The 25594-nt window shown below is 47.7% G+C and overlaps 1 protein-coding gene across 4 annotated transcripts; it reads left to right on the forward strand.

Moving 5' to 3' along the window:
- The first annotated feature begins 14 nt into the window (after window positions 1-14).
- On the forward strand, window positions 15-25270 carry HEMK1 (HemK methyltransferase family member 1). 4 transcript variants are annotated; one of them, XM_051811470.1, is made up of 11 exons: window positions 15-553; window positions 2321-2760; window positions 3238-3329; window positions 4381-4474; window positions 16130-16279; window positions 18270-18334; window positions 20544-20593; window positions 21227-21332; window positions 22290-22385; window positions 24096-24209; window positions 24547-25270. In XM_051811470.1, exons 2-11 carry the CDS (start codon window positions 2500-2502, stop codon window positions 24581-24583), a joined length of 1065 nt encoding a protein of 354 aa, XP_051667430.1. In that variant the 5' UTR covers window positions 15-553; window positions 2321-2499; the 3' UTR covers window positions 24584-25270. The 4 variants fall into 4 exon arrangements, with proteins under 4 accessions (XP_051667430.1, XP_051667428.1, XP_051667429.1 ...); XM_051811468.1 differs by having other exon boundaries at window positions 15-529; XM_051811469.1 differs by having other exon boundaries at window positions 15-281.
- Window positions 25271-25594: the final 324 nt, after the last annotated feature.

The following is a 25594-nucleotide window of genomic DNA, read 5'->3' on the forward strand; positions in this document are numbered from 1 at the left end:
GGGCGCTCGCGGGGCGCTCGCGAGGCGGTGGGAGCGCTGGGGGCGCGCGACCGCTCCCTCACGGCCCTGCCCCGGCACCGGGCCCGGCTCCTGGCTGTCCACCGCCCTGCCCCGCTGCCCACGGCCCTGCCCCGCTGCCCACGGCCCTGCCCCGCTGTCCACCGCCCTGCCCGGCTGTCCACGGCCCTGCCCGGCTGCCCACGGCCCTGCTCGCGCCCCGGCCGAGTTCCCGGAGGGAGCTGGCTGCGCCCCCGGGCCTCGCCGGTGGCGGTGGCCGTGAGGTGAGGCGTCGCTGTGCGCGCGCTCGCCTCAGAGCAGCCCCCGGGCCCCGCCGCCCCTCAGGCCAAGGGACACCCCCCACCCGGCCTTGGTGTGCAGGGAAGGCCGGGAGGAGCGGCCGCGTGCCGGTCCGGCGGGCTCTGTGGAGCGCAGGTCCTGTGAGGAGCTGGGGGTGTTCAGCCTGGAGAAGAGGAGGCTCAGGGATGGCCTTACCACTCTCTACATCTCCCTGACAGAAGGGTGTAGCCAGGTGGGGATCGGGCTCTGCTCCCAGGTAACCAGCAATGGGACAAGAGGGCTCGGTCTTAATCTGCGCCAGGGGAGGTTTAGGTGGGACAGTAAGAAGTGCTACACAGAGAGAGTGACTGGATGTCGGAATGGGCTGCCCAGGGAGGTAGTGAAGACATTCCAAACCCTCCTAAATGTCTTCTGGGTTACGTGCTCCAGGTGACCCTGCCTTGGCAGTGGGGTTGGACTCCACATTCTCCAGAATTCCCTTCCAACCCTAAGGATTCTGTGATTAATAATACCAGTAATGCCAGCATTGTTCCAGCTACGGTCAATTAAGGTCTTCTCTGCCTCCCTAACAACACTAATGCTTGTTAATGTTTTATTCCTTTAGTGCTCCCCTTGTGGCAGTATCCCCTAAACGGGGCCTTGGAGCGGGAAGCTGCCTGGGTAAACCCTGTATCTGAGAGACTGCTTATGCTTAACATAAAGGCAGGTTTCATAGGGACTGTTTGTGTCTCTGCTGAGAGTAATGCAGAGGGTAAGGAGGGGATTCTTGAGCTCTTACAGCACCCACCCCTTTGCCAGGAGGTAGCAGGTGAGCCAGTCTGGAGATCTTTGCTGCAGGGTTTTCCTTCTGGGCTCTGTTTGATATTACAGAGGAGAGCAGTGGAGGCCTAACTGTCCCACGGTTTTGCTGTGCAGCAGGAGCAGGGCAGGCGCCCCATGGAGCACGGCTGTGGTGCCAGCGTCTGCCAGGCTCGAGCAGAGCTGGCATCCCCAGCTGTCCCTGCAGCAGCACTCCTGTGGGGCAGGGAGCCGCCCTGGGTGCTGCCAGCTGCTCAGGAGAGGGATTTAGCTGTGTGGTGCCTTTCTCAACTGGAGTAGAGGAGGTTGTGGCCTCTCCCAGACAGTGTTGAAAAGCAGCCATCAACAGAGGAATGGAAATGGGCTCTCAGGGAAACCCACAGTTGCTCCAGGGGCTGTGAGTCAGAAGGGAGGGGGGGGCCCTCATTTCAGATGGATCACAGCAGGAAAATGTGGTTGTTGTTCTGTTTGTTTCCCACTGTTCCAAGTGTGATATGCAGCAGCTGTTTTGTAAAATTTCATTTCCTTTGTCTCCTGCAGTCATCTTGTTTGTTTTTATTCCCTCTCTGTCTGGCTCTGCTTCTTCTCTCCTTTAGGAGACTGACTTCCCTCTGGCAGGGTTTACCCTTTCTGGCCTTTCCATCTTCCAAGTGTTTCTCTTCCCTCTGTTACACTGTGAGTTTTTTTCCTTTCTCTGCCCTTAGCAGCTCAGCTCTGGCCCTGTGACCCCCTGTTTGCCCTCTGGGGACGGTGACAGTGTGGAAGACCCTTGACCCACTGAGTCCAGGTCTCCTGTGAGCACCCCTGCTAACCTAGGACTTGGGGTTTATGAGCAGAGAGAGGAGTAAAAGAAAAAACTGGGGAGAGACTGAAGCTCTTCCTGCAGGGAGCCAGCGTGATCTGTGGGGTGGAGAGCCAAGGGCTGGAGCTGCAGGTTGGTATGTCAGTGGCTTTTTGGGAGCAAGAACAGGCAGGAGTGCTGTGCCTCTGTAGGGAGCTTGTTTCTGCCCTGGCGTGGGCAAGGACTTGCCTCTGACCTGTGGAGAAGTGGATTGCAGTGACAGAGCTGGTTGGCTGTCACCTGAGTCTTTTTTTGGTGCAATCTTAGGCTGTGAGTAGTTGGTTTTATACCTGTGGGCAGAGGTTAGGGCAAGCAGTCTGTGTTCTGTCAGAGGGGAACCTGTGATTTGGTGAATTCAGCCTGTTCTCTTGCCTTGTTTTCTAGACCAGAAGAGCTGCAAAACAGTGCCATTGTCACGTCCCCGAGGAGAACCCACTGACTGTGGTCAGCTGGTGCTCAGCCACAGTGGCTGGTGTTGGCACAGGTGTCCTGGGAGCCTCAGCACTGACTGGATCAGCAGGTGGCAACAAGGAACACGTGTGGAAACCAGAAACTGCACAACAATGAGGTGCCTCAGCCATCCACTGCTCAGGAGGTTGTTGAGCCTCTCACCTCAGCACGTGCCAGGGCGATGGAGTCCAAGCAAAGCTGGTGTCCTCAGTCTAAACCAGTTGTGTCTGAGGCAGAGCTGCAGTGCAGGACCTGGGCTCCTGACTGCCACTGATACGGTCAACCACTGGCAGAAGGTGTTTGAGAGAAATGGGGTCCCCGAAGCACGAGAATCCAGTCAATACATTGTGGCATTTGTTCTGGGAGCAAAAACAGTTAAGTAATAAGAAAAGAATAAGGTCTGTGCTTGCCTCTCACTTTGTCATTTTGATTGAATCCCTTACCTTCGGTTTTATCTCACTTGTAGGGAATAGAACAACTTATCTTTCCTTAAATGGCAGAGAGGGCGAGCCATAGTTTATTATTGCCAGCACAGCACTTGGGGCCTCTTAAATGCTGTCCTTTGCAGGGACTGAAATTTAACCCATGACATATACATTTACCCCGATTTTGCCTGATGAAGTGATTCTTAATTTTACTTATTCTTGTGAGCCCCAAAAAGTAGCAGAACAGTTGTATGGGTTTGTTTCTAAACATGCTGATAGGTCCTGTTCATCACCTGGGTTTTCCAGCAGTCCCAGGTACATGTGATTGTCAATGCCCTGGACCTCCCTGGAGGATGCCCTTGGCAGGGTGGCAGAGGACACCCCAGTGGGACAAGGGGGCAGGTTTTAAAGTGACTTTGTCTTCAGTTTCAGAGCCTGAATTCTAAAAGCCTGCACACTCCACTTACAGCAATGCAGCAGGAGCAAATCCAGCAGCTGAGCAACAGGCGACTAGAAAGGTAAGAGCATCCTCTTATAGTTGTTCCTTCAGAGGGTTTTCCTTCAGCCTTAAATCAGCCAGAAGAATGGTAGCAGACAGCATCAGCTCAGATGTCAAGTAACAGTGCTGTGTTGGTCTCTAGTGGTGATTAAAGTGGTAGGCAAAACTTTTCCACCTGATCCCCAGGGCCCTTCCTGCAAGGGTGCTGTCCAGCTGGTCAGCCCCCAGCCTGTACTGGTGCATGGGGTTATTCCTTCCCTGTTTGTAGGGCTTCATATTACCCTGCTGAATTTTTTGAGATTCCTGTCAACCCATTTCTCCAGAGGTCCCTCTGGAAAGCAGCACACCCATCTGGTCTGTTAACCACTCCTCCCAATTTTCTGTCACCTGCAGACGTGCCAAGGGTGCTCTCTGTCCTTGCATTCAGGTCACTAACGAAGGTGCTATGCAGTGTTGGCCCCCCTGTTGACCCCGGGGTACTCCACTAGTGATCAGCCTTCACCTGAGCCTTGCTCTGCTGAGCTCAGCCCTCTGGGCCGCACAGTTCAGTCCGTTTTCAGTCCACCTCCTTTGTCTAGTCTGTGCTTCAGCTGGTATATGAGGGAGTTATGGGATACAGTATCAAAGCCCTTGGGAAAGTCGAGATACACAGTATTTATTGATTGCTCTCCTTGTGCACCAAACTGGTCAGTCAGGAATGATATCCCCTTACTAAATCCATGCTGACTGCTCCCAGTTCCCTTCCTGTACTTACTATGTTCGGAAGCAGTCTCTAGGGCTGCTTTGTTCCATCACTTTCCCCACTGTGTAAGGCTGACTGACCTGTAGTTCCCTGGGTCGGGTGCCTGATAACAAACTCAGCTGCGGGAACGCAGCTCCCCCAGAGTGCACGTGCACATTGCTCACAGAGCTGAGCCTGGGGGGTGCAGCTGCTCCCCCTCAGAAGGGCTGTGTGCCCAGCACTGAGGTGTGTGCCCAGCAGTGAGGTGAGGTGTGAGCTCAGCAGTGAGGTGTGAGCTCAGCAGAGAGGTGTGTGTCCAGGTGTTCACACTTGCTCTTGCCTGCCACAGGATGCCAGTGCAGTATGTGCTTGGTGAGTGGGACTTCCAGGACCTGACCCTGAAGATGAGACCCCCAGTATTCATTCCACGGCCTGAAACAGAGGTATGGCTGTGGGGGCTGTGGGGGCTTGGGTGTGTGAGTTCCGTGGCACAGCACAATCACAGCACTGCTGTGGAGGCTCCCTGTGTGTCCTGAGGTTGTAGTGATGAGGTCAGGTCATTCCACTTCTTTAAAACAAGGAGGGGATTCTAATCTGGTGATCTGGAACTGATGCTGGTGACCTTTGCTGCCTGGCTCAGAGGAAGAGATGTTGCAAGCTGATGTTTCACTTAGTTACACTGAGATCCATCACCACTGATGGAAGGACTTGGCTTTGCTTTCCTTCTGCTATAGGAAGGAGTCATAGAAGTTCAAAATCTATACTGATATCCCAGTGGCTTAGTACAAGGATAAGAATATAAACATTGTCCAGAGGCTGCCAGCAAACCCCTGCAGTAACAGGAAGCTGGTACTGGAAAACAGTAATGGATTCCAGAGAGCTTGTTTGTCCATGTGCAGACTGAAACAGTGCAGGCTGGTAGGAAATGGCACCTACCACCTGTCTGATGGCTCCATGGTGGTTTCTGGACAAACACAGGAAAGTGAAAGGTAAGTTCTGAGCTGGTCTGGAATTAAACATGACTGTCAGTCATAAGACATCCTCTCATCTCAGCCTGTAGAAGAATATTCAGAACCAGAGCCTTGATTTGGTGTGGGGCATCAGCAGCATCTCCTGGAGAGCCTGCTGGGCCCTAAATCGTAGTGATGGCACTTGTGTCCAGGGAACTTGGGAGCTCTCTGCTCTGTCTGGGTTGATCACTCTGTGGTGCTTAAGTTCGGAGACAGAGCTCTCTGGAGCTCTGGAATAGTTTTGCCAGTTGGAGCCAGTGATGGTTGGCTTTGTTATTGTCAACAGCATTTCTGCTCTGGTTGACTGAAGAGAGTATTTCCAACCTCTGACACCCCATTAGTTCTTGGATCATTAAAACCAGAGGGAACTTCAGTTCTTGCAAGACAAAGTATCTGCTGGCAAGGCTTCCTCTGGGGCTGTGCTCTGATTCTCCCCATGCAGTGCCAGGCCCCAAACAAAGGCCTATTGTGTGGAGTGGAAGGCGGGGTGGCTGTTAATTGAGCCCACATGCCTGGTTTTGGTAAAATCACCTCCTCTTGCCCAAACTGGAGTGCAGTGCTGTGCAACACACTGTGTTTGAAACCACTTAACATACCCTGGTGCAAAGATGTACCATAAACAGCTTAACCCAAGCCTCATCCCTGGGAAAACTTGATTTAATGTGTCACTTTACTTACTCTGAAGGAACGTTTTTAGCACATTTAGTACGGAAGACCAGAAGTTTATGATAAATAGCTCAGGAACGGAGCTCTGAGGGCAACTCAGAGTTTCCTTGTGATGTTCTGGGGAGGTTACTGTGACTTGAAGAGCCTTGGGGGCAAGATCCAGCTGTTTAGCAGCACCTGGCAGGGCGTGGCTTCAGACATGTGCTGCTTCCAGGAACCATGTCCTGTGCATAACCTGTTGCACAAAGCACCTTGGTGTCCAGATCCTTTCCTTCTGCTGGAAGGAAAGGTTGGTCATCTCAGACTGGGAGCTTTGTGTGGTGGATTGGGGTTTGCCTATGTTTTGTTTCATCAGAGTAATTTTTTCAGCCTTTACTGGACTTCAAAACTGCAACAGAAATACCTCCCTTCAGAAATGCTGAAAGTTCGTTGCACCTGTTGCTTTCTTTTTGTGTAGGATTTGTCTGCAGTGTTCTCAAATCCAATAGTGCTGAAACTTTTCACCAAATACTGTCTGTAAACAATCCTTGTTCTCTAGGAAGCAGTTCATTATCAGTGTTGTTATCCCAGGTTCGTATTGCTCATCTGTGACTGAACACATGAGCCATGTCCTTGGCTGAGCAAATGTGACTCCCTAAATTGACTTTTTGGTGCACAAGCAGCTGCAAAATTTGCTTCCTAATTTTATTTATGTAGCTTCATCAAGTGCTCCTGTATGTTGATTGAAGTCTGAGAAGAAGGGGAGCTGAGTTTATGACACATTTTGTTGTCTGGCTACAACAGAAGGGTTGTGACTCTTGTTCCCAGCGCTGTGGTAATGGCATGAAGTTAAACACAGCAGGACACAAACCACGAGCATTGTTTTGGGCCTGGGGACAGGGACACATGCAGAGAGAGAAGCTCCCTTGCCTGCTCAGTATTGCCCTGTGAAATTTGCCCCTGTGCAGACTGTTCAGTTCTCTCTGGGAGCTGAGCCCTCTCCTGTTCACTCCCTCTGGCAATATTTTTCAGCACATGTGGCTTCATTCTTCTGTTCCATGGGAAACAGGGAACAAAATTAGGCAAGTAGCAGGTCCTGTTTAAGCTCTGGCCTGCTGTGAGCAAAGCTTTGGCCTCGCTGCTGCAAGGGCTGAGTGGGTTTGTGAGGGCCTGTGGAGCTCTGCATCCTCCCAGCTTTGCTCCTGTGGCACTGGCACCAGGCTCCTGCACTGGGGATGTTTGGTCCAACCTTTAGGGGTGTGCTCAGTTTCATATTATGTTTTTTATGAATTATTCTTGTAATGTCCAGGCATACCTGTCTCAACGCTCCTTGGTCACTGTATTAATGGAGAAGAAAGACCTTTTCCCAAAGCAAGGCCTCTTAAAATGAGGACAGAGAGAAGGAGAATCCAGCCAACCACGGATACATAATTCCTTTCTTCTCCAGGCAGTTATAGGCCTCACCACGGATTCCTTAAGGGAAGGTTTGGTTTGGTCCAGGACTTGTCTGAAGCAGTTCGGGGTACGTGGCCCTCCCGTCTCTTACCCCCAGAGGGCGCTCCAGGCTTGGGCTCGCGGGGTTCCTGAGGGTTCTGTTTCCTATCACTTATCCCAGGATTTCTGGTGTTTCTAAAAAGGCTTATTTGCTCAGTGGAAGGAAAAATGGCCACCTTTCATCGCTTGCAACTATTGTGTTGGTACAGGCAGGTTCTCAGACACTGAGCTTTTGCTTTTCCTGGAGGAAAGCTGCTGGGACTGTGGGACTGTGACAGTCCTCCCAAGCAGCTCTGGAGATCTCCCAGCAGCAAAAGCAAAAGCTCAGGCCACCTAGGAGTCTCCTGGAGTCACCTCCTTCACCTGTTGTGATCTCAGCACAAACTCACACCCTGCATAATTTTTCCTGTCTTGGCTTTTGTTGTGGTGGCTGTGACATGGGAGGCACTTCAGGGTGAGGATGTGTGTTAGGCCTGGGAGACATCTTAGGGAAAGAAACTACAGATCTGTGGCATGCTGAACATTTAGGAGTGATGCAAAAAAGATGGTGGCTACAATCTCCTGTGAGAGAAAGAAGAAGACTCAGTGTGTCAGACTATATTGGTGGGTCTAGTTCAGTGTACTGGGGCTCATCTGGGCTTGTAGCAGATGGTGGGGGCAAAATCACAAGGGAAAAGATGGGTGTGGAAGGGTCCCCTTTTCTTCTGACAGTCAGCAGTTAAGGACTGGTCTTAGCCAAAGCTGGATTTGGGGCCATCCTGCTTCATAATCACTAATGGATCTGTCCTCCATTGATTTGTTTAATCCTCTTTGGAGTCCATCTGTGTCTGACCTCCCTGACATCATCTGGCAGCGAATCTTTGTAATTTTGTGTTGTAAGTGGGAAAAGTGTGTTCTTTGCTTCTGGTGCTGCCTGCTCATTTAACCATGAAGGAAAACCTTTACTTTTTACTGCATAACACTTCAGTCATTCACTTAAGTGTCTACAGCATGTGTAATTTTTAGTTATGTTGCTGTCTAATCAATTTTTTCCACCTATGATTTTGAAGCTTTTTGCTTGTTTCCCAAAATAGGTTGTTTCTTTCCCATGAAAATGTGCTCAAAGCCCTGAAGTCATTGCTGTTTACTTGCATCTGCCCTTGGAATGGCAGTCATTGTGTGGGGTGTTCTGTGAAGGCACTTGAGTCAAAGATTTGCTCAGAGAAGCCTTTCACAAAGGTTAACTTTGCTTCTAGCTAAACATAATCATTAACCTTTCAAGAAGGTCCAGCACACAGAGAAGGGAGGATTTTCCCTTCCTGACCTGCATATGCAAATACACAGATTGCAAGGTGGGGCCTTTTGCCAGTGCTTTATGTCAAAGCAGTGACACATTTTCTGGTTTAATCAGTGCTGAAAGGAAGCCTTTGATGCTGAAATGTCCTTTCATTTCCTTAATTTCATCACCACAGATGGTTACTTTTTGGAAAGGTCTGAAGGTCACACTGTCTAGTGGATACAGGCATTGGTCAGGACTCAGGAGATTGGCTTTTTCTTCCTGGTATTGCCTCTGACCAGTTGTCCCTTCAAAGGAAGGCTGCTTCTCCTTTCTGCATCACTGACTTCCCAGTTTCAGAAATGAAAAGGGTCATGGTGCCCTGTCTTGACATAGCTTAAGGTCCTTTCTTGAAATATGTGGAGACTTGTATAAGGTATGTTGCACATAAATGCAGTAGAGCATTATTTAATAAATCAAATGTTAACTGCTATCTGTCAAAATAGAGCTGTAAACAAACGTGCTAAAGATGGAGCATTGCTGTGTGGCCTCACACAGATCACATTTTGCCCATATGATATGCAGTGTTTTATCACTGTGTTGGAGAAGAACAATATTTTCTGCAAGTGGGCTGTGGCACAGAGGCTGGGGAATGGGAATTATGAAGGGAGCCTGTTGTTGCTGCAGAGCAATTGGAATTGCCCTTTGAGCTGGGCACAAGTGTTTAATAGGGTCATATATACAGAGACAAATAGTGCAAACTGTGCCTCGTGGCCGAGGCATTTCTGCTGCCAGAAGTGCTTGGAGGAATATTTGGGATCTCCAGTATCTTATGGATGTTGGCTGACACCATGAGCACCCTCTTTCAGGGCTACCCAGAGGGCTCACGTGATCCTTGTGTGTGGGCCAGGGGATTGCCATGTACAAGTAGCAGGATTAAAGAATTAGTGCTGCAGTGGTGGAATAGCTGCAGAACTGTTATGTCCAGTTATGTTACTGACTGGTTGGGAGAGAAGTGGAAAACTGGGTTTGGAGAAAAACCAGTATGTGGATTAATAGCTGGAAAAATTCTGCCTTGTTGTTACAGACTGCTTAGCTCATCAAAGACAAGCTTAAGGGTTAATTAGCTGGCACAGGGAGCAGGAATTCGATAACTGAAATCTCTCTGGTTCACAGACAAGTGTATGATAAGCACTAGAAATGCAGGCCAGAAGAAAAGGTGCACATCTTTACCAGAGAGTGTAATTAAATGTTGAAACAGTTTAACAGGAGTCTGTTGCTGGCCACTTGAAAATCAGGACAGAATGTTTTCCTCAGACAGATTTCTTCTTGTTCAAAAGGAAATGATGGAAGAAACAGGGTTATTCCTGGCTAACTGGCCTTGATGAATTATAGTGGTAGTTTCTTCTGGCTTCCTATCCAAGAAATAAAGGCTCTGCTATTGCAGAGGATTACTTCTAAGTTGGTGATTTTCAAAATGTAAAAAATGTAAATTTAAAGCTAATATCTGTGCTGAAGGCGAGGAAAGCAACAGCTCTCCTTTTAAGTCATGTACAAACCTGTTCCCCAGGTTAACATATACAGACTTACCTAATATGTTCCCACAGATCTCTGTGTCGTTAATGCCTGTATTTTTTTGGCCCTACAAGAACTCTGATGCCTTTAGCTTTTTAATCTCCCTGTTCTGATTGAAAGAGGGTCTCTGTTTCTGTGCATTTCAGCAGGGTCCTGTAGGTCATTAGCAGTTAAAGCAGGATGTAGGACTAGAATGGAGAAAAACAAACCATAGAAAGGCTGGAACAGATGGGACTCAAGGAGATTCCCACATGAGCTTTTTTCAGATATCCAAGTAACTGGAATTTCAGAGCTAGGGATTAGTGAGCTAGAGCAGTGCATCCCTCCAGATGCTGTGTCTGGCAGGGGTCAGTAGCAGTATCTGCAGAGAAAGAAGATACCTTGCTAGATAGAGATGTCTGGATAGACAGAGCTCTGTGCTGGAGGCTTGAGGGACGGCCACAGTGCCGTGACTTGGAGCCACCCTTGCCCCTCGGCTGTGGCTAAATTTGGGCCTGGCAGCTGTGGGAATTTCTCTTGGGCACGGGCACAGATGGGTTGCTAAGGTTGCTGTTGATTGGTAAAATCAAGTCTGGTGCTGTCACAGCCTCTGCTCCAACAGATGAAGCAGCACTTGGCATGTGCGCTGACACATGTGTTACAGAGAAGCCAAAGCCCTTCCTCAGTATCAGGCATGCTTTGACCTGTTTGTCTGTCATTGCTAATGCCTGATAAAGCCACCTTTTACTCTAAAATCAGCAGCTCTCTCTGCAGTTATTCTGATGCTTTGCTTACTGTACTTTTATGGGAGGAGTTTCCTGGGCTTGGTGCAACGTTTTTTCTTCCTTACTCCGGTGCCAGGCAGAAGAGCCCAGGACAAGGCCCCTGCCTTCCCATGGAGCACTGGGCTGCCTTGGTGGCTTGGTTTTGGAAGTGTGGCACATGGCAGGGATCTCCTAGGGCCATTGCCATGGAGTTAGGTTTCCAGCTTGGCTTCCTGCTGTTTTGTCATGTGCTGATTTGCAGCCAAGTGGACAAACAGGAGGGGAGGGGTGATTTGGTTAATATCAGATCAGGCTCTATGGAAAGTCCTGGATTCTGAGAACAGAAGTTTCTGGAAAGCACACAAATAAGAAAAACAATCCCAGGAAGTGTGAGAGAGAAGGTGGTTTTCCTGGGTCTTTTGCTTTCCTTGTCCTGTTTGCCAACCTGGGAATTGAGAGCTCCCTGTCACCCTGGCTCATACCCCTGAAACCTTGTTTTCCCTGCTTTCCGCAGAGCACGTGGGGCACAAAAAAAGGTGCTTACAGGGCACATAGTGTGAGTCTGTGCCATCCAGCCTTGCCTTTCCCGTGCCTCCCCTCCTCTCGTTTCTCTCAGCCTTGTGCTTTAGCTGGAGCATCTGCTGGGCTGTTCCCTGTTGCTGGGTGGAGCTCAGGATTCCCTCTCTCCAGCCCTGCACACGGCTGCACTCTGGAGCACAGGAATCTCTGCCGGGGCTGGACACAGCCTGAGCCTGTGCTGGCTGCTGGCTGGGCCTGCAGCTGTGGGGCTTGTGGTTTGGGTGCTGGCAGCCCCTGGCCTCACACTTGCTCTGTGCAGCTGTGGTTCCAAGAAATACAGTGAAGTGGAGACCTGGCCCCAGGGGAGAGGTGATACCGAGAACCTGTGAGAACACCAGTGGTGTGGGGGGCCTCGGGGAACCGCAGCTGGGGGCGGGAGGGTGAGGCAGAGGCTCGGGGGAAGCCGGAGGTGTGCACAAGGGTTTGCGTTTGTTCCGCTCAACAGAGAGGATGGGGGGGAGAGAAAACCCAAATAAATGACAGTGTGAACTCAGGGTGAATCTGGCAGTGAAGCAAGACTTCCTGGAATCGTGAGGTGAGAGCGGCTTGGCTGAGAGACAAAAGCTTGAGAGCCTCTTGAGTGCTGGAAATTAAGTAGCATCGGAAGCAAATATTTGTGTCCCCTGTACGTGGAACCCCAGGCAATCACAGAATCCCAGAATAGTTAGGGCTGGAAGGGACCTCTGGAGATCACCCAGTCCAGCCCCCTTGCCAAGGCAGGGCCACCTGGAACAGGTGGCACAGGAAGGTGTCCAGGTTGGTTTGGATGTCTACAGAGAGGGACACTCCACACCCTCCCTGTTCCAGGGCTCTGCCAAGTGCAACAGAATGAAGTTCTTCCTCATGTTGAGGTGAAACTTGCTGTGTTTTAGTTTATGGCCATTGCTCCTCCTTCTGTCATTGGGCACCACTGAAGAGTCTGGCACCATCCTCTTGGCACCTGCTATTTTTATTCATTAATGAGATCCTCTCTGTCTTCAGTTTTCTAGACTAAATACACTAATTGATCTCTTCTAGTCTTTCCAAGCTCTTCCTTTGCTAGTCAGGACTGAATATCCTTCTCCCTCCCATGGATGTCCGGCATTTTCTCCTGTAGATTTTTAAATTCTCTTCTGGCAAAGACACAGAGGGTCTGTAGCACTCTTTTGTGCTAAGCAACAGAGTGTAGGTCCCTGAAAACCCATCACTTGATGCCTGTGTCACCTTCAACCCAGTGCAATCTAAAAACCCTTCCAGATACTTTGCCTTGCACCTCACTTGCCACCCTCATGGGTGCACAGGTTTCAGAGCTGGCTGGGACTTACACCCATGTGTGTGTACACCAGGCTCCAGGTTAAAAGTAGTACTGTCAGTACCTGTAACACTGCTCAGCAGAATTTTTAGTGTGGACTGTGTTGTTACTGACAATAATGACTCATACTGTAAGCAATAATTTGAATTCTAATGGCTCCACAATTGAGCATTCATCCTACCCAGTGGTTGGAATGCTGTGGGCAAATGTGGAATGGGGTCACATTTCTAAGATACTTTCTTAATTTATGATTTTACTTGCTCCTTAATACATCACTTTGATTTTTTTTAAATTGTGTTTACATTTTTTTTTATCTACAACAGTAAAAACAACAACAACAAAAAAAAGCCAATTCAGGAGCAGCCAAGCACCATTTCTTTAGATATTGTAGATAGGGCATCTGAACAAGCTGACTTGTTCTCCAGGTTTTAGAGACACTCATTGTCAAGTCTTTGTTTTCTCCAAAATTAGCATTTTTCTGTGGTGAGGGACATTTCTCTCCAGGATGTATTGACTGTGTATTGAACCCTGTAAATGGTGTGAGGATTGAACAGGCTACTGAACAGCCTGCCATTTCAGTTTAGAGTGCCAGCTCCCACTGAATTTACCTCACACATTCCCAGGGTTACTCACCAAGGCTGCCAAAGTGGTTTCTCTTCTATCCCCGTGGAATTTTTGTCATTTCATCTCCAGCCTTTAAAGCTGGTGATCAAACTGACAGTTAAAATGGCTTTTATATATGAGATGGCTGTGCTCTGAATCTGTTCAGCTGAGAAGGTGTGGGGTGTCCTGCCCAGCCTTTGGCCAGCTGCTGTTGTCCCAGCTTTTCTATCTGGGACTGCCATCTCTTTTTTTGTACCATCAACCCCTTTGTTGCTCTTCCCTGGTGTTGTTCCAGTCGGATTCTTGTGCAGAGGTCGGGAATGTCTGACCTGCAGGGTGTTTTGTAGTCTCTATGAACACTGTAATGCTTGGCCAGAAATACATCATCTCCCAAGATGAGATTTGAAAGGGGTTCTGCAAAGTGCTGTAATTTATCAATTTGCAGTGGTGATATTTTGGAGATGGTGGTGTGCTTGGAAAAGCACAGATTTTCACTGAATCATTTGCTAGGAGATGAAAAATACTGAGAAGAACCTGAAGAAAATGGTTTCAAAACAATTTAGGATAATTTAATCATTCCTGTTTTCTGAGAAGGAAATCTAGTGGCAGTGGCAGTGGGATGACTGGACACGCTCTGTGTCATGGTTGCTGGATTTTCCTGGTTCTTTGCCAGTTAAAAAACCTTCATCTTTGCTCATCAATCAAGTCAAATAATTATTTTCATAATTATTCAACTTTTTATTGCAGTGAGATACTTATGTCTGGGAAAAAGATGTCATTTCTTTAGGTTGTCACATTATTTTTAATATCTTTTAATTTGGTACTATTATGATAAACATGCTTATTATGAGAGAACCAGCCTTTGCCTCAGTAAGGAGCATATGAAATAACCAAGACAACGAGACCAAGGGGGCTTGGGAAGCAGGATACAAAGCCTAAGGAATACCAACATCTCATTTCATTTGCACATGTGGTAAAAGCTGAAATGGGCCATATTTAATTAGGAGCTTTGGCAAGCACCGTGAAATATTTTCACTGTGGAATGTGTAAAGTAGACATTCCATTAAAAACCACCGAGCTTGAAATTGCTAATGACAAACTTTAAGGAAGTTAATAAATGCTGAGAATAGTTCTGGTGTGTGGAAGTGACATTTGGACATTTGTAATCAGTAACTTGTGCTACTCCAGGAACAGATGGTTCTGAGTTACTGTGGAGGTTTCCTGGAAATATTTGTAAGTGTGCAGAAATGGCTGCTATTTCAAAGAGTGATTTAATGGCCAAGCAGAACTTTTTGGGTGCCTCTTGGAATCATCAGCACCTGCTTTGCCAAACCAGCTGTGGTTCCAATCTCTGGCTGTCTCCACTGCCAGAGTGTTCTCAGACTGATTCATCTGGAGCTGTTGGCTGAATGGCCAAAGCCATTTTTACACAAAAGTGGGTAGATAAGATGTTTTATTTTTCCCTTTTGTTGTCTGATAGTCCTCTAATGGTTTCCCACAGGTTGAAGGCCTGTGAGAATGTTTTCATCCATTGCTGTCTAGGAAAGAAATGCCAGAGCAGCAGTGAGCAAAATGTGATTTTGGAGGCTGTGAGCAAAATCCTGTATGAGAGCAATGCCAATAATGACACAGTGACCAGGGCAGGGCATTGTGCTGTGACTCCTCATCCCTGGCTGGGGCTACTTAGGTGTCAGTCACCAAACTCACCTTTGCAGACTGACTCTTTCCTGCTCAGCAAATGGAGATGTGGGAGAAAACAATGAAAACAGTCAAAGTTCTTGTTGCTGGAAAGCCCCTGAAGGCCCCACATGGCTGTGGCTGTGAAAAGGAGCCTAAAGAAAGACAAGGCACCAGTGGCTCCCAAAAGGCTGTTGTTGGCAGAGCCAGGCTGCTGGAAAAGCAGCAAGGCCTAACACAGCTGAGTTGAAAATCCATCTCCATCCCTGACTGTGAAGCAGTGCAAGCTTCACTTCTGTTCTCTCAGCACTGGGAGGTGTCTGTATGCAGGGTCCCAGTACTTCAGTATGTTTAAAGCAGTTCATGTCTTGTGGGGAAGCTCAGAAAATGCTGTCTGACCAAACAGCCCATGCCCTGGGAGCTCTGCTCTGGGGATGGGTCATCAAAGCTCATCTACCTGAACACTTCATTTTTGTACCTGTTTGCATCCTCCCTCCCCACTTGTGTCAGTGTCTCACTTATTTTCACAAATGTGGAAATCTTGGAGACCCTTCCTGCTGTATTGGATTTTACATGACATTGTGAAGGGATTTAAAAAAGAAGAGAGTGATGGGAGGGAGGAGGGAGCAATGAGAGAGCTGCATGCAGATACAGGAGCATGGATGAAAATCTATTCCATGTGACTTTATACCAATAAAATGTAGTAGGAGTCCACAATCTGAAATCCATGCAGGGAGCTGCTCATGTGGATCACTTAGTAACCCATTGCCTTTGCTTTTCATCTGCAGGTTGGATTATTAGTTTAGATGCTGTTAGCAGCTCCTCCAGATCACACACCCTACTGAGACAGTGTAGAAATCTTAAATTTTGATGCTTGCAAATTCTGAAAGCTGAAATTCTGAAGTAAATAAAATGGTGTTGCAGAAGATAATGTGCTCCAGCTGTTTGGTTATTGCTTTTCCCCACAGTGCAAGAAGATTTCAGAGGATCTGTGGGAAATTATATCCTGAGGATTTGGTTGCTAATCAAAGCACCCTGTGGGGCAGATGGAGCTGAAGTGACTTCTGGCATGTCAGTTCCATTGCTACCATCTGTGTTTTTAAAATTAGCAACAAAAATACATTTCTCTGGGTACACAGTTGAGAAATTTAAACTGCAGTCCTCAGATCACAAAGGTGTGAATCAAAACAGCTCCCTCAGTAATATCATTTGTTTGTTTTTGTTAGGATCTCGTCTCTTTAGTTGTGGAGGAAGAATCTCAGAAATGTGCGAATTCAGGGCCCTGCTTCCCAGTTCCTGTTCCTCATCCTGTGATCCTGGAGGTGGGCTGTGGCTCTGGAGCAATTGCTCTGAGTCTGCTGTGCAAACTGCCACAGGTGAGCTTTCCTCAGTGCCTGGGCTAGAGGACAACCCCACTCTGCTCATCTTCACTGAGGTGTCTCTGGTGGGATCTGGGCAGCTCAGGTCTGTGGCAATCAGGCTCTGTAAGTTCACACTAAGGAGAGGAGGGTTGTTTGGGAATTGCTCTCCCCAGCTGTCTGCAGGAGCAGCAGAGACATAATCAGAATGAAAGAAGTGAATGTGCTCATTCTTCAGCTGTCACAGCTCACTTGGCCTGGAGCACTGGTGGGTGTTGGTTTAAGCTGATAACCTGGGCTGAGGACAGGAGGGATGAGACATGGGCACACACTCATTAGTTGAATTTATGGGGCAGTCATCTCTAAAAATCACCTTGCTGTGAACCAAAAGATCTTGTCTCTAGGAGACTGGAGACTGAATGAATCCAGGGAAGGGCTTACCATAGCAGTGTCAGTACTTGGGATCAATATGACAAGCATATGTCACTGCCACCACTGCCAAACCACCTTTTACAAGCCTTTTGTTCCCTGGTAACAACTCACAGCTTCTGAACAAAGTGAAAAGAGCAGGAAGGGGACTGAGGTCTGGGTCACCAAAGCCCTTCTTGCCCCTGATTCTTGTGGCCTGTGACATGTTTACTGAGATACTCTTGGTAAGGAAAACGAGAAGTGAATCCAAGATCTCACTGCGTGTGCTTAAGGGGAAAGTATTCCCCTTTCCTCAGAAGTGCAGACCAGCCAGTTCCTTCTCATGAACAAGAATTGCTGTGGCCAACCCCTCCTCCTGTAGAAGTGTAAACCTTGCTGTGTAAAAATTAGAGGTTGATGCCTGTAATGGGAGGGGTGTTTCCTCCTCCCAATGACCTGAGAAGGTTAATACTTGAATTTCATGACTTCAGAGCATAATTGGTCTGATTTCCTGAGCTAGGAGAAGAGCTTCATGCTCTTTTCCTTGCTTGTTAAGTTAAAGAGCTGTATCAGTCTGTCCCTGTGACTGATAACAGTCCTTTCCCAGCACAAACAACTGTGCCCAGAGAAATAAGGAGCCTTGACTGATTAGAATTAGTGGTACCCACACTGACAGCTAAGTGGAGTTTACACTGTGTAATCTCTGCAGCGTTTGAGGCAGAATTTGGCACTAGGGTACTGAGAAAACAGCAGCAACTTCTCATTTATGGACTCAGCTGCGTCCTTCACCTTTAGGGTCAGCTTCATGTGTGTGGTTTGTAGCCTGGGGCTGTGAAATTCATCCCCTTAGGAATGATGGCAAATCACACCATGGTCTGCAAATGAGGGTGTTTCTTCAAGTTTCTTCAAGCATGTGTTCTCTGTGTAAATTCTTGCCAATATCTGTGCTTAAAAAGCATTAAGCAAAGCAAAACCAAGTTAGGCCTTTGCCTGTGGTTTTCCCAAGGTGGAATGGAAGGTCAAACAAATCTCCTGGCTGTGTAGCCCTGCCTCTTAACATTTTGCTGGAGAACTCTCAGATACTTGACACACAGTCAAGTACGTGCAGTCAATGCAGGCAGTGAATGTGGTGTAAGGCCTGCAGTGGAGCAACTAGGTAAAAGGTGTCTGCATAACAGATGGAAAATTCCAGAACCTCTGTCCAAGTGCTTGTGTTAATGCTGGGAGGGATTCTGTCTGCATTAGAGAGGAGAAACCTTCAACGTGATCTTCCTTCAGCCTGTGTCTGCCCCAGACTAGGCAGTGTTGTGTCTCACGCTACCAGGAGCTGTGAGCACGTCAGATGCTGTGACTCAGTGTGACTGTTGCTGTCTGTTTTGGTGGCTCCTGGCTGTGGTGCAGAGTGCCTTTGGTCACGTTAGTGCCTCACTGGACGTGACTCACGATCCCAGCAGTGCCCCAGATACATTCTTCATGAGCTGTTCCTTTCAGGAGCCAAGATGAGCAGTCAGTTGTCAGTTTTGATCTTGCATGTTTGGCAGAGCTTGGGAACTTTGATGTTGTAACACGTGGGGTTTGTTGGCTCTTTTTTCTGTCCCAGAGCCAGGTCATAGCCATGGATAAAGAGGAGGCTGCTGTGGATCTCACCAGGGAGAATGCACACAGGTACAAGACCACGTATTACTCATTTTTTGTAAATTGTTGTTTGAGAAAGACCAAGATTCCTCAGTATTTGTACATGCAGTTCATTTTTATCACCACTGGAAACCAGAGAATGTTGGGTAGAGCTCCTAAAGTGTGTAATAACTCAGAAAAAAATGCTTATGTTTACCAGAGTATTTTTTCTTTGACTTGTGAACACATTTTGTAAAGACAGCAGCCTCAGTAAAGCAATAGTACTTACACACTGTTTGTTGTAAAGGGTTTTCAAAGTGTTTCTTGGTAACTCCTCTTATCCCTTTCTGTGAACTCAGGAAGCTCAGGGCAGCAGGAGGAACCTTTATGTCACTTGGGAGTGAAGGACAAGTGGCTCCCTAGGTCATTATTGCTGTGCTTGTGTCTGTCCTTGCTCCTCTAGAAATAAGCTTGCACACTCCAGTAGCACTTTTCCTCTGCTGTGCTCTGAGTGTGGCCTCCCTCAGGATCCTCCTTGCAGAGTTGGTTTAGTGGGAATGGTGCTGCTGGGCCCTAAGCTGTTTGGACACCTGGATGTTCAGAGCTGCTGAATCAAAGCCTCGTGCCTGAAATCAGGACAGATGTCTGTCAGGTTGACCTTGTCCTTCCTAGTGGCTTCACTTCCTCAGTTGGTTCTTCTGTCAGGCTGTTCTGGACTGTCACTACCACAGGGAGCTCCAGAGCTGGAATCCCAGAATGCTTCTGAGTCCTGGATCCCAGTCTCTGTAGACACTGTGAAGGGTACAGAGCTCCAGACTGCATCCATGCCCTCAGGAAATGCTGGGCCCTTGGCATTAATTAGAGCCATGTCACAAAGAATTCCTATTGCTGTTTCTCATGGAGTCCATGAGTTTCAGGAGGTGCTCATTAACTGGAATTTCTGTCCACAGGGCCCACATACACTTTTTTCCCAAGCTGCTGCCAGCATTGGGGCTACAGAGACAGGATACTTCTGGTTCTGGCTGCACTGAGCTGTATTTCTTCACTTGCAACCCAGCCCTAGCTCACAGTGAGCCTGAAGAGATGTGTAGGAACAGGCCCTTCCCAGGCTTGTCACCACACTGTCACCCTTTGCCTCCTAGCCCAGTTACACAGAATGGAGAGCAGAGGTTTCCTTCTGAAGTGTCAGTGTTGAACCAAGTTCTGTTGCAATTTTTCATAGATATAGTAAAAGCTGGCCAGATCTTTGCCTCCTTGGTGGATTATTGGTCTGTCATCTGGGAAAAATTGTCTTGCTTATTAGCATTGCTTGTTGGCCTGAGAGTGCATGAGGGAGTGTAAATACCCTGTCAGAGGACCTCGTATTTCTCCATGGATATTTTCATTGCATCCTTAAAACCTTGTCCATGGCATGGTGCCCTGTAGCTCTTGGGAGAGGAGCCAGCAGGATAAGCTGTGTAACTGCTTGACTGAACCCAGCTTGGATCCTGCCTGCTTTTCAGAGCTCCCTTATCCCAGCTGTGTTCTCCAGATGCTTAGGTGAGTCCTACTCTCACTGTATCAGTCCTGTGCCCATGGCACCCAGTGCAGGAATCCCTCCCTTTCCTGATGCCTGTGTGTGCTCACAGGGCAGCTGTTGCTGCTCTGGGAATGGCATCTTCTGTGGAAGGCTTGGAGTCTTGCTCCTACAGTAGATCCTGACCAGCCTGGTCTTTCTGCCTTGGCAGAGTACTTCCTCTGACATTGTTCAAATGTCCTCACAAGGGCCAGAGGCAAAACTGGGGAGAAGAGAGAGGTATTTTGATGGGTGGATCAGGTGGCTGAGGAACTTTTCCATCCTTGCTGTGTCACTCTCCCTGTTTCTCTGACCTCTGTTGTAGTATCAGGCTGCCACCAAGCCCAAGGCTACTTTCAGACTGGCCTCTCTTTTCTGTCCCAGGAGCATCAAGGGAGCTTTGCTCAGGATTCCTAAGATTTAAGGGGATCACTGTCTCAACTATTTTCCCCTGGCAAGGAGAATATAGAGGAGCCACACTCTGGAATCACCATGGGTGCAGAGTGTGCTCTTTGCTTTGAATTTTGTTCCTCGAGCAAAGAGCAGGTCCTAAACTGGGGAATCCAGCTGCAGTCAGTGGGGTGGGATGTAAGTGTATCAGATAAGAGGTGCAATATTTACTGATCTGTTTGTAGAATGTACTGTTCATGAATCCACACAAACATGCCTCCTAAGCTTTCTGTTCTTGCATCTGGAATTTTACAGGCTGCAGCTCCAGGAGAGGATTCACATCATCCACCAAGATGTTTCACAAAGTAACTCTTTTCACTGTTACAATCCCCTTTGTCTTTCTCCCTTTTTTGTTTGATGGGGAGGCAGGTGTGACATACACCCAAGGGACCCCTCTGGGATGCAGGTGGCAGGAGGGTGTTGAAGTTAATAGAGAAAAAAGTCAGTAAGAAGTGAGCCAGTGAAGCTTTTCCCTTCAGAGATTTCCAGGCCATATGATCAGCTGAGAGAAGTCCCTGTCTACACCAGAAGGTGAATTGTTCCTGGGTTTAGGTGTCCAAAGGTTGTGTCTGAGCTGGTAGTACAGGTGCCCTTTGCTGTTACTGAGAAGAGGCAAATATGTACATGTTGTAATTCATTCCATGCTGACATGGATGCTTTAGATAAACTTGTACATGCCTGTCTCTCCACTGATGTTAGAGGGAGCCCATATATTTAGCTTAGATTAAATGCCCAGCCTTATCCATCTGAAATTAGGTGAGTTGAACCAGGGAAGGATACATGTCTTACCCAGACTTGGCTGAAACCAGTTAAAACTGACATTTGCTGAGGCTTAAGCAGTGAGGTTGATGCTTGGCTGTTCCCTGGGTAGGATGTTGATGCTGAGCTTATAGGGAAGATGCCACAGTTCAGAGCTGGTTGTGATTCTTCTTTTCTAGGTTCTGCCAAGCAGCTGCTGCTCTGGGGCCCCATAGATGTCATAGTCAGTAACCCCCCATATGTTTTCCATGAGGACATGGCTTCCTTGGATGCAGAAATCCTCTGGTAATCAGACAAATAGATTTTTTCCTCTCTTGTTCCTTGGAGCAAGGTTTTCTGTCTGCTTCCTTGTACTACACACAACTGCACACAAAACATGCAAATGTAGTATACATGTGCAAAGTGTGGGTGTGTTTATATGGTATACAATAATTCAGTGTTACTTTGATACTGCTTACAGGCCTGAAGCAGTATCAAAGTATTTTAAATACTCATTAAAATGGAAAACACATACACTTTGAAACCAACAAGTTCTCAATCCAAAATTGTTTCAGAGACTTTTTCCTGTTAGACTTTTTTTTAAATAATTGGTGTGAGTTTATGAAAGAAAGAGTAATCTGAGCAGCTTTTTGTGATGGGTGGAAATGCTGCTACCCATTCTCATCCCAATACATGTCTTAAGCAGGAAAAAAAAAAAGAATAAGCTCTTTTGGGATGTGGAACCACTTTGCGTGTGCTGGTTCTTCCCCAAACTCGATTGTCTGCGTGTCAGGACAAGGTCCTGCCCCCACCTCTGTATGAGATGCACAGCAGAGCTCTGAGAGCTGAGCTTTCTCCACCCCAGCTGGCTCTGCTGGGTTAGCAGGCAGCTCATGTGGTTGTTGGCTTGGTTGAGAGCAAGCACCAAGCCCTGGCTGTGCAACCCCTTCTCTCCCTGTGCAGCTCACACAGAGAGAACAGACCCACTACTGGAAGTGTGAGCCCTGGCTGCAGCTGGCTCCTGATCTTCAGCCAGACTCCAGGGGATGTTTTCTGCTGGTGCTAAAAGTAGAATTTCTCAGCCCAGTGGTAGCTGCCCTCCACTCCCTGTATTTTACAGGAAAGCCCTGGGTGCTGTCCCCTGCTCTAGGAGCACTGGAGCTCAGCTGTGTTTGGTGCTCCTTTCTCCATGGAGCCTGGGGTGATCCATTCTCAAGGGCCACATGAATTGCTGTTAAATGTCATCTTTTTCCCACACTCCAGCTATGAGGACCTTGATGCTTTGGATGGGGGAGATGATGGGATGAGAGTCATCAAAACAATTCTGGCTTTGGCTCCTTCTCTTCTGAAGGATTCTGGGTAAGCACTGCTCTCTCTCTGAATTCTGTGTCCTTTATCCACTCAGTTCTGTAACTTCTGTACCTTCCTGTATGAAAACAAAACAGAGGGAAAATAGTTGCAGAACTATCCCCCCATTGCCCCATTTCATAATAGCACTTTAGAAAATGTCATGTGTATGAGCAAAATTAGCTTGAAATGGGTTAATAAAGGCATACAGGCCTTCCTTGACTGGTGGTGCTGTTTCATGGTCATTACTGAAGTGGGAACCTCTAAAGGTCAAAGCAGGAACAAAAAGAACATGGAAGAGAGTGCAAAAAGCGGGGGAACTTTTTAAGGTGAATAACTGATGGAAGGAGAAGCATTGTAGAACTCTGGGAGGATGGATGTAGATCTCTATTCCCTCCCACCCTTTAATTAGGGGAAACTTGTTTATTGTGCCAGTATACAATGCTGAATGTCCCAGGAGAAAGAAGATCAGCCAGGGATAGTTTCTTAGATGTTAAATTTCTCCCTGATTAGTATTCAAGACTGATTGTTCCTGCCCTCTGTCATGTGGGATCCATTTTGAAGATCATCATGCTGATAACCAAAAGTTTGAATGCACTGTTCATGTGCCAGGGCATTCACACATCCTGCTGTATATTCCTGACATTTGGCCAGCATAAGAGAGGTCATTGAAAATCTGCTGTTCTGAGAAGAAGAATGGGAAAATTGAGAGGCATACTCCATGCAGAATTCATTCCTCATGCTTTGCATGACCACAGGAGCAGAAGATGCTCCTCAGAACTTCCCAGCAACAGAGACTGGTCCCATGGGGTTGTTTGTTAGGATTATTTCTTTTCCTTCCCTTTTTGCTCATTGTATAAGGTGGAGCCCCCATTGAGGAGTGGAAGTTTTTTAGGGTCAGAAATGAGATCCACACCCAGCTTGGTGAATTTGTAGGGAGTATTCAGTGTGGGATGTTTTAGGAGTTCTCAGGACAGCATAGGATGAGGTTTGGCCTCTGTCCTTTGCCTGTTGAAGTTGTTTCTTGCTGTGCTCTCCCAGGCCATAACCAGCTCCATCCTCCACATGCCTCTGAGCTGGGGTGGTTCTGCCCCATCCCAGGAGGGGAGATGGGAAGTGGGCTGGGGTTGTAAAGCCTGCCAGAAATGGAAGTAGCCCTGCAGTGCCCAGGCCTAGTCCTGGTGCCCTGACTGAGGCTGGCTGATGAGTTTTGGGTAGGCCTGAATGCTGGTGGTGTTTTCATGACTGATTTATGGAGACTTTTACTGTGGGAGGATGTGTGTGCTGCCTTGTACTTCATGGCTCTGCTGCCTCCACACAGAGGAGCTTCCTGCTGCCAGGCCAGTGCTCAGTGTCTGTGCATTTGCAGCATAAAACTGCATTCTGGCCTTACATCTCTGGGGGCTTCAGGAAGAGACATTGCTGGTGGTATCTCTGCATGACATTCAAAAGGGCTCCTTACATCTTGACACAAGGGCTTTAAGTACCATGAGAATTCCCCCCCAGGTTCAACACTTTCTCCCCTGAAGGAGGGAGTTGGGATCTGCATGTAAAATAGACAGCTATGATCTATTTTAGGATTACTGGATTGCAGTGTGTTTGCTGACCTTTTCATTTCCCACTGGTAGGAGTCATTCAGAAGGAAAGACCTTAAGTTTTATCAATTTAACAAGCTAAACATGTGCATCTCTCTGCTTTCTACACTTGAACATGTCTTTTCAGGAGTGTGTTTCTGGAAGTTGATCCCAGACACCCAGATATGGTGGAGCACTGGCTACAGGCACACCCAAACTTACCACTCACCCTCCGTGCCATTCACAAGGACTTCTGTGGCAAGTAAGTCTTTTTTTACCTTCAGATTCTTGCTTCAGGTGTAGGTCTGTGTCCTTTGTGGAATATGTCCCTGCACCCTGATGAGCTGGATGAACTCAGCCAGGGAAGGGCCACAGCTGAAGCCAGTCTTTGACAAAACAGGGGCTCAGCCTTCTGATATCCTGAGACAGCCTGGCAAGTGTTTCTGAGTCATAAATTCTGACACAGGTAAGCATTTCTGGTGGAGTGACAGGCTTGGTGGGATTATTGCCATTGGAAAATTGCTGCTTTTATAGGATAGATGTAGAGGCATATTCTCCCAGAGTGAGACTTACAGTGCTGGTCATTCTTTTTCCCACAGGCCTAGGTTTCTACACATCCAGAAACAAAGCAGATGACAACTGGAGCAGACATAACTCTCCTTGCAGGATGCTTTGCGCTCTTGAGCCTGGCTGTGAACAGCTTGTGGAAAACTCCTTTTGCTGGGTGAAAGGAATCTCCACTTCCTTCCCCTGTGCTGGACTCTCCATGCAGTGACAGACCCCTTCATTTCCCAATACAGACTTCACCCAGAGATGCAGAAGTTCAACTGAACATGTGGAAGTGTTTCAGTGTTTCACCTTCCTCAGGGAGCTGCGGGAAACTTTTTAGTGTGCTCTGCTAAAGAAGCTCATTAATCTCAGGACCCAAGATGGAGTTCACAGCTCCAGATATTTCATTAAAAACACAACTTCTCAACATGCCAGATCACTCATTTGACCTAGAAAGGATTCCATTATTTTTTGGCCTTGAGATTCATTTATATAGAATGTGACCAGGTTGGATGATAGGTCCAAAGTCTGGCTTATATTGGCACATGGATTTGCAGGTATAACAGGACATGACTGACCTGCACATTTCAAATTCGGTTCTGTTCCAGGATCCTGATGCTCCAACAGTAAATCAGCCTTTGTTTCCCACTCCTGCTGAGTGACATGCCATTGAAGGATCAGTGCACATGTTACAATACCTGATCTACAGCCCTTGACACTTGGTGGATGCTGCCAGAATCAGTCAAAACACTGTAATAAAGATAGTGCTTCAGATCAGTGTCTTTACAGGAATTGCTCTGCAATTCTTCAGACCTGGCAAAACACCTGGCACCCACACATTGCTCTGATAGTAATACAAGTGCCCAACTTCCATGCCAGGCATTTACTAGCAAGACTTTACACAGAAGGCCAGAGTTGCTACTCCAGTTTTGCAGATGGAGAGGTTGGAAAATAAGAGGTGAAATGACGTGTACAAAATTTGACAGCAAGCTAAGTTTGGAGTAGGACTCAGTCTCTTGACAGTGTGGGAATAGCTGAGGTCTGTCTCTTTGGGAAGGATGACTCAGAGCAGGGCTGTCTGAAACAGCACTGAGAGAA

The sequence above is a fragment of the Manacus candei genome, unplaced genomic scaffold (genome assembly GCF_025592945.1).
Source record: "Manacus candei isolate 608988 ecotype Guabito, Panama unplaced genomic scaffold, ASM2559294v1 h1tg000082l, whole genome shotgun sequence".
In the NCBI taxonomy this organism is placed as follows: domain Eukaryota; kingdom Metazoa; phylum Chordata; class Aves; order Passeriformes; family Pipridae; genus Manacus; species Manacus candei.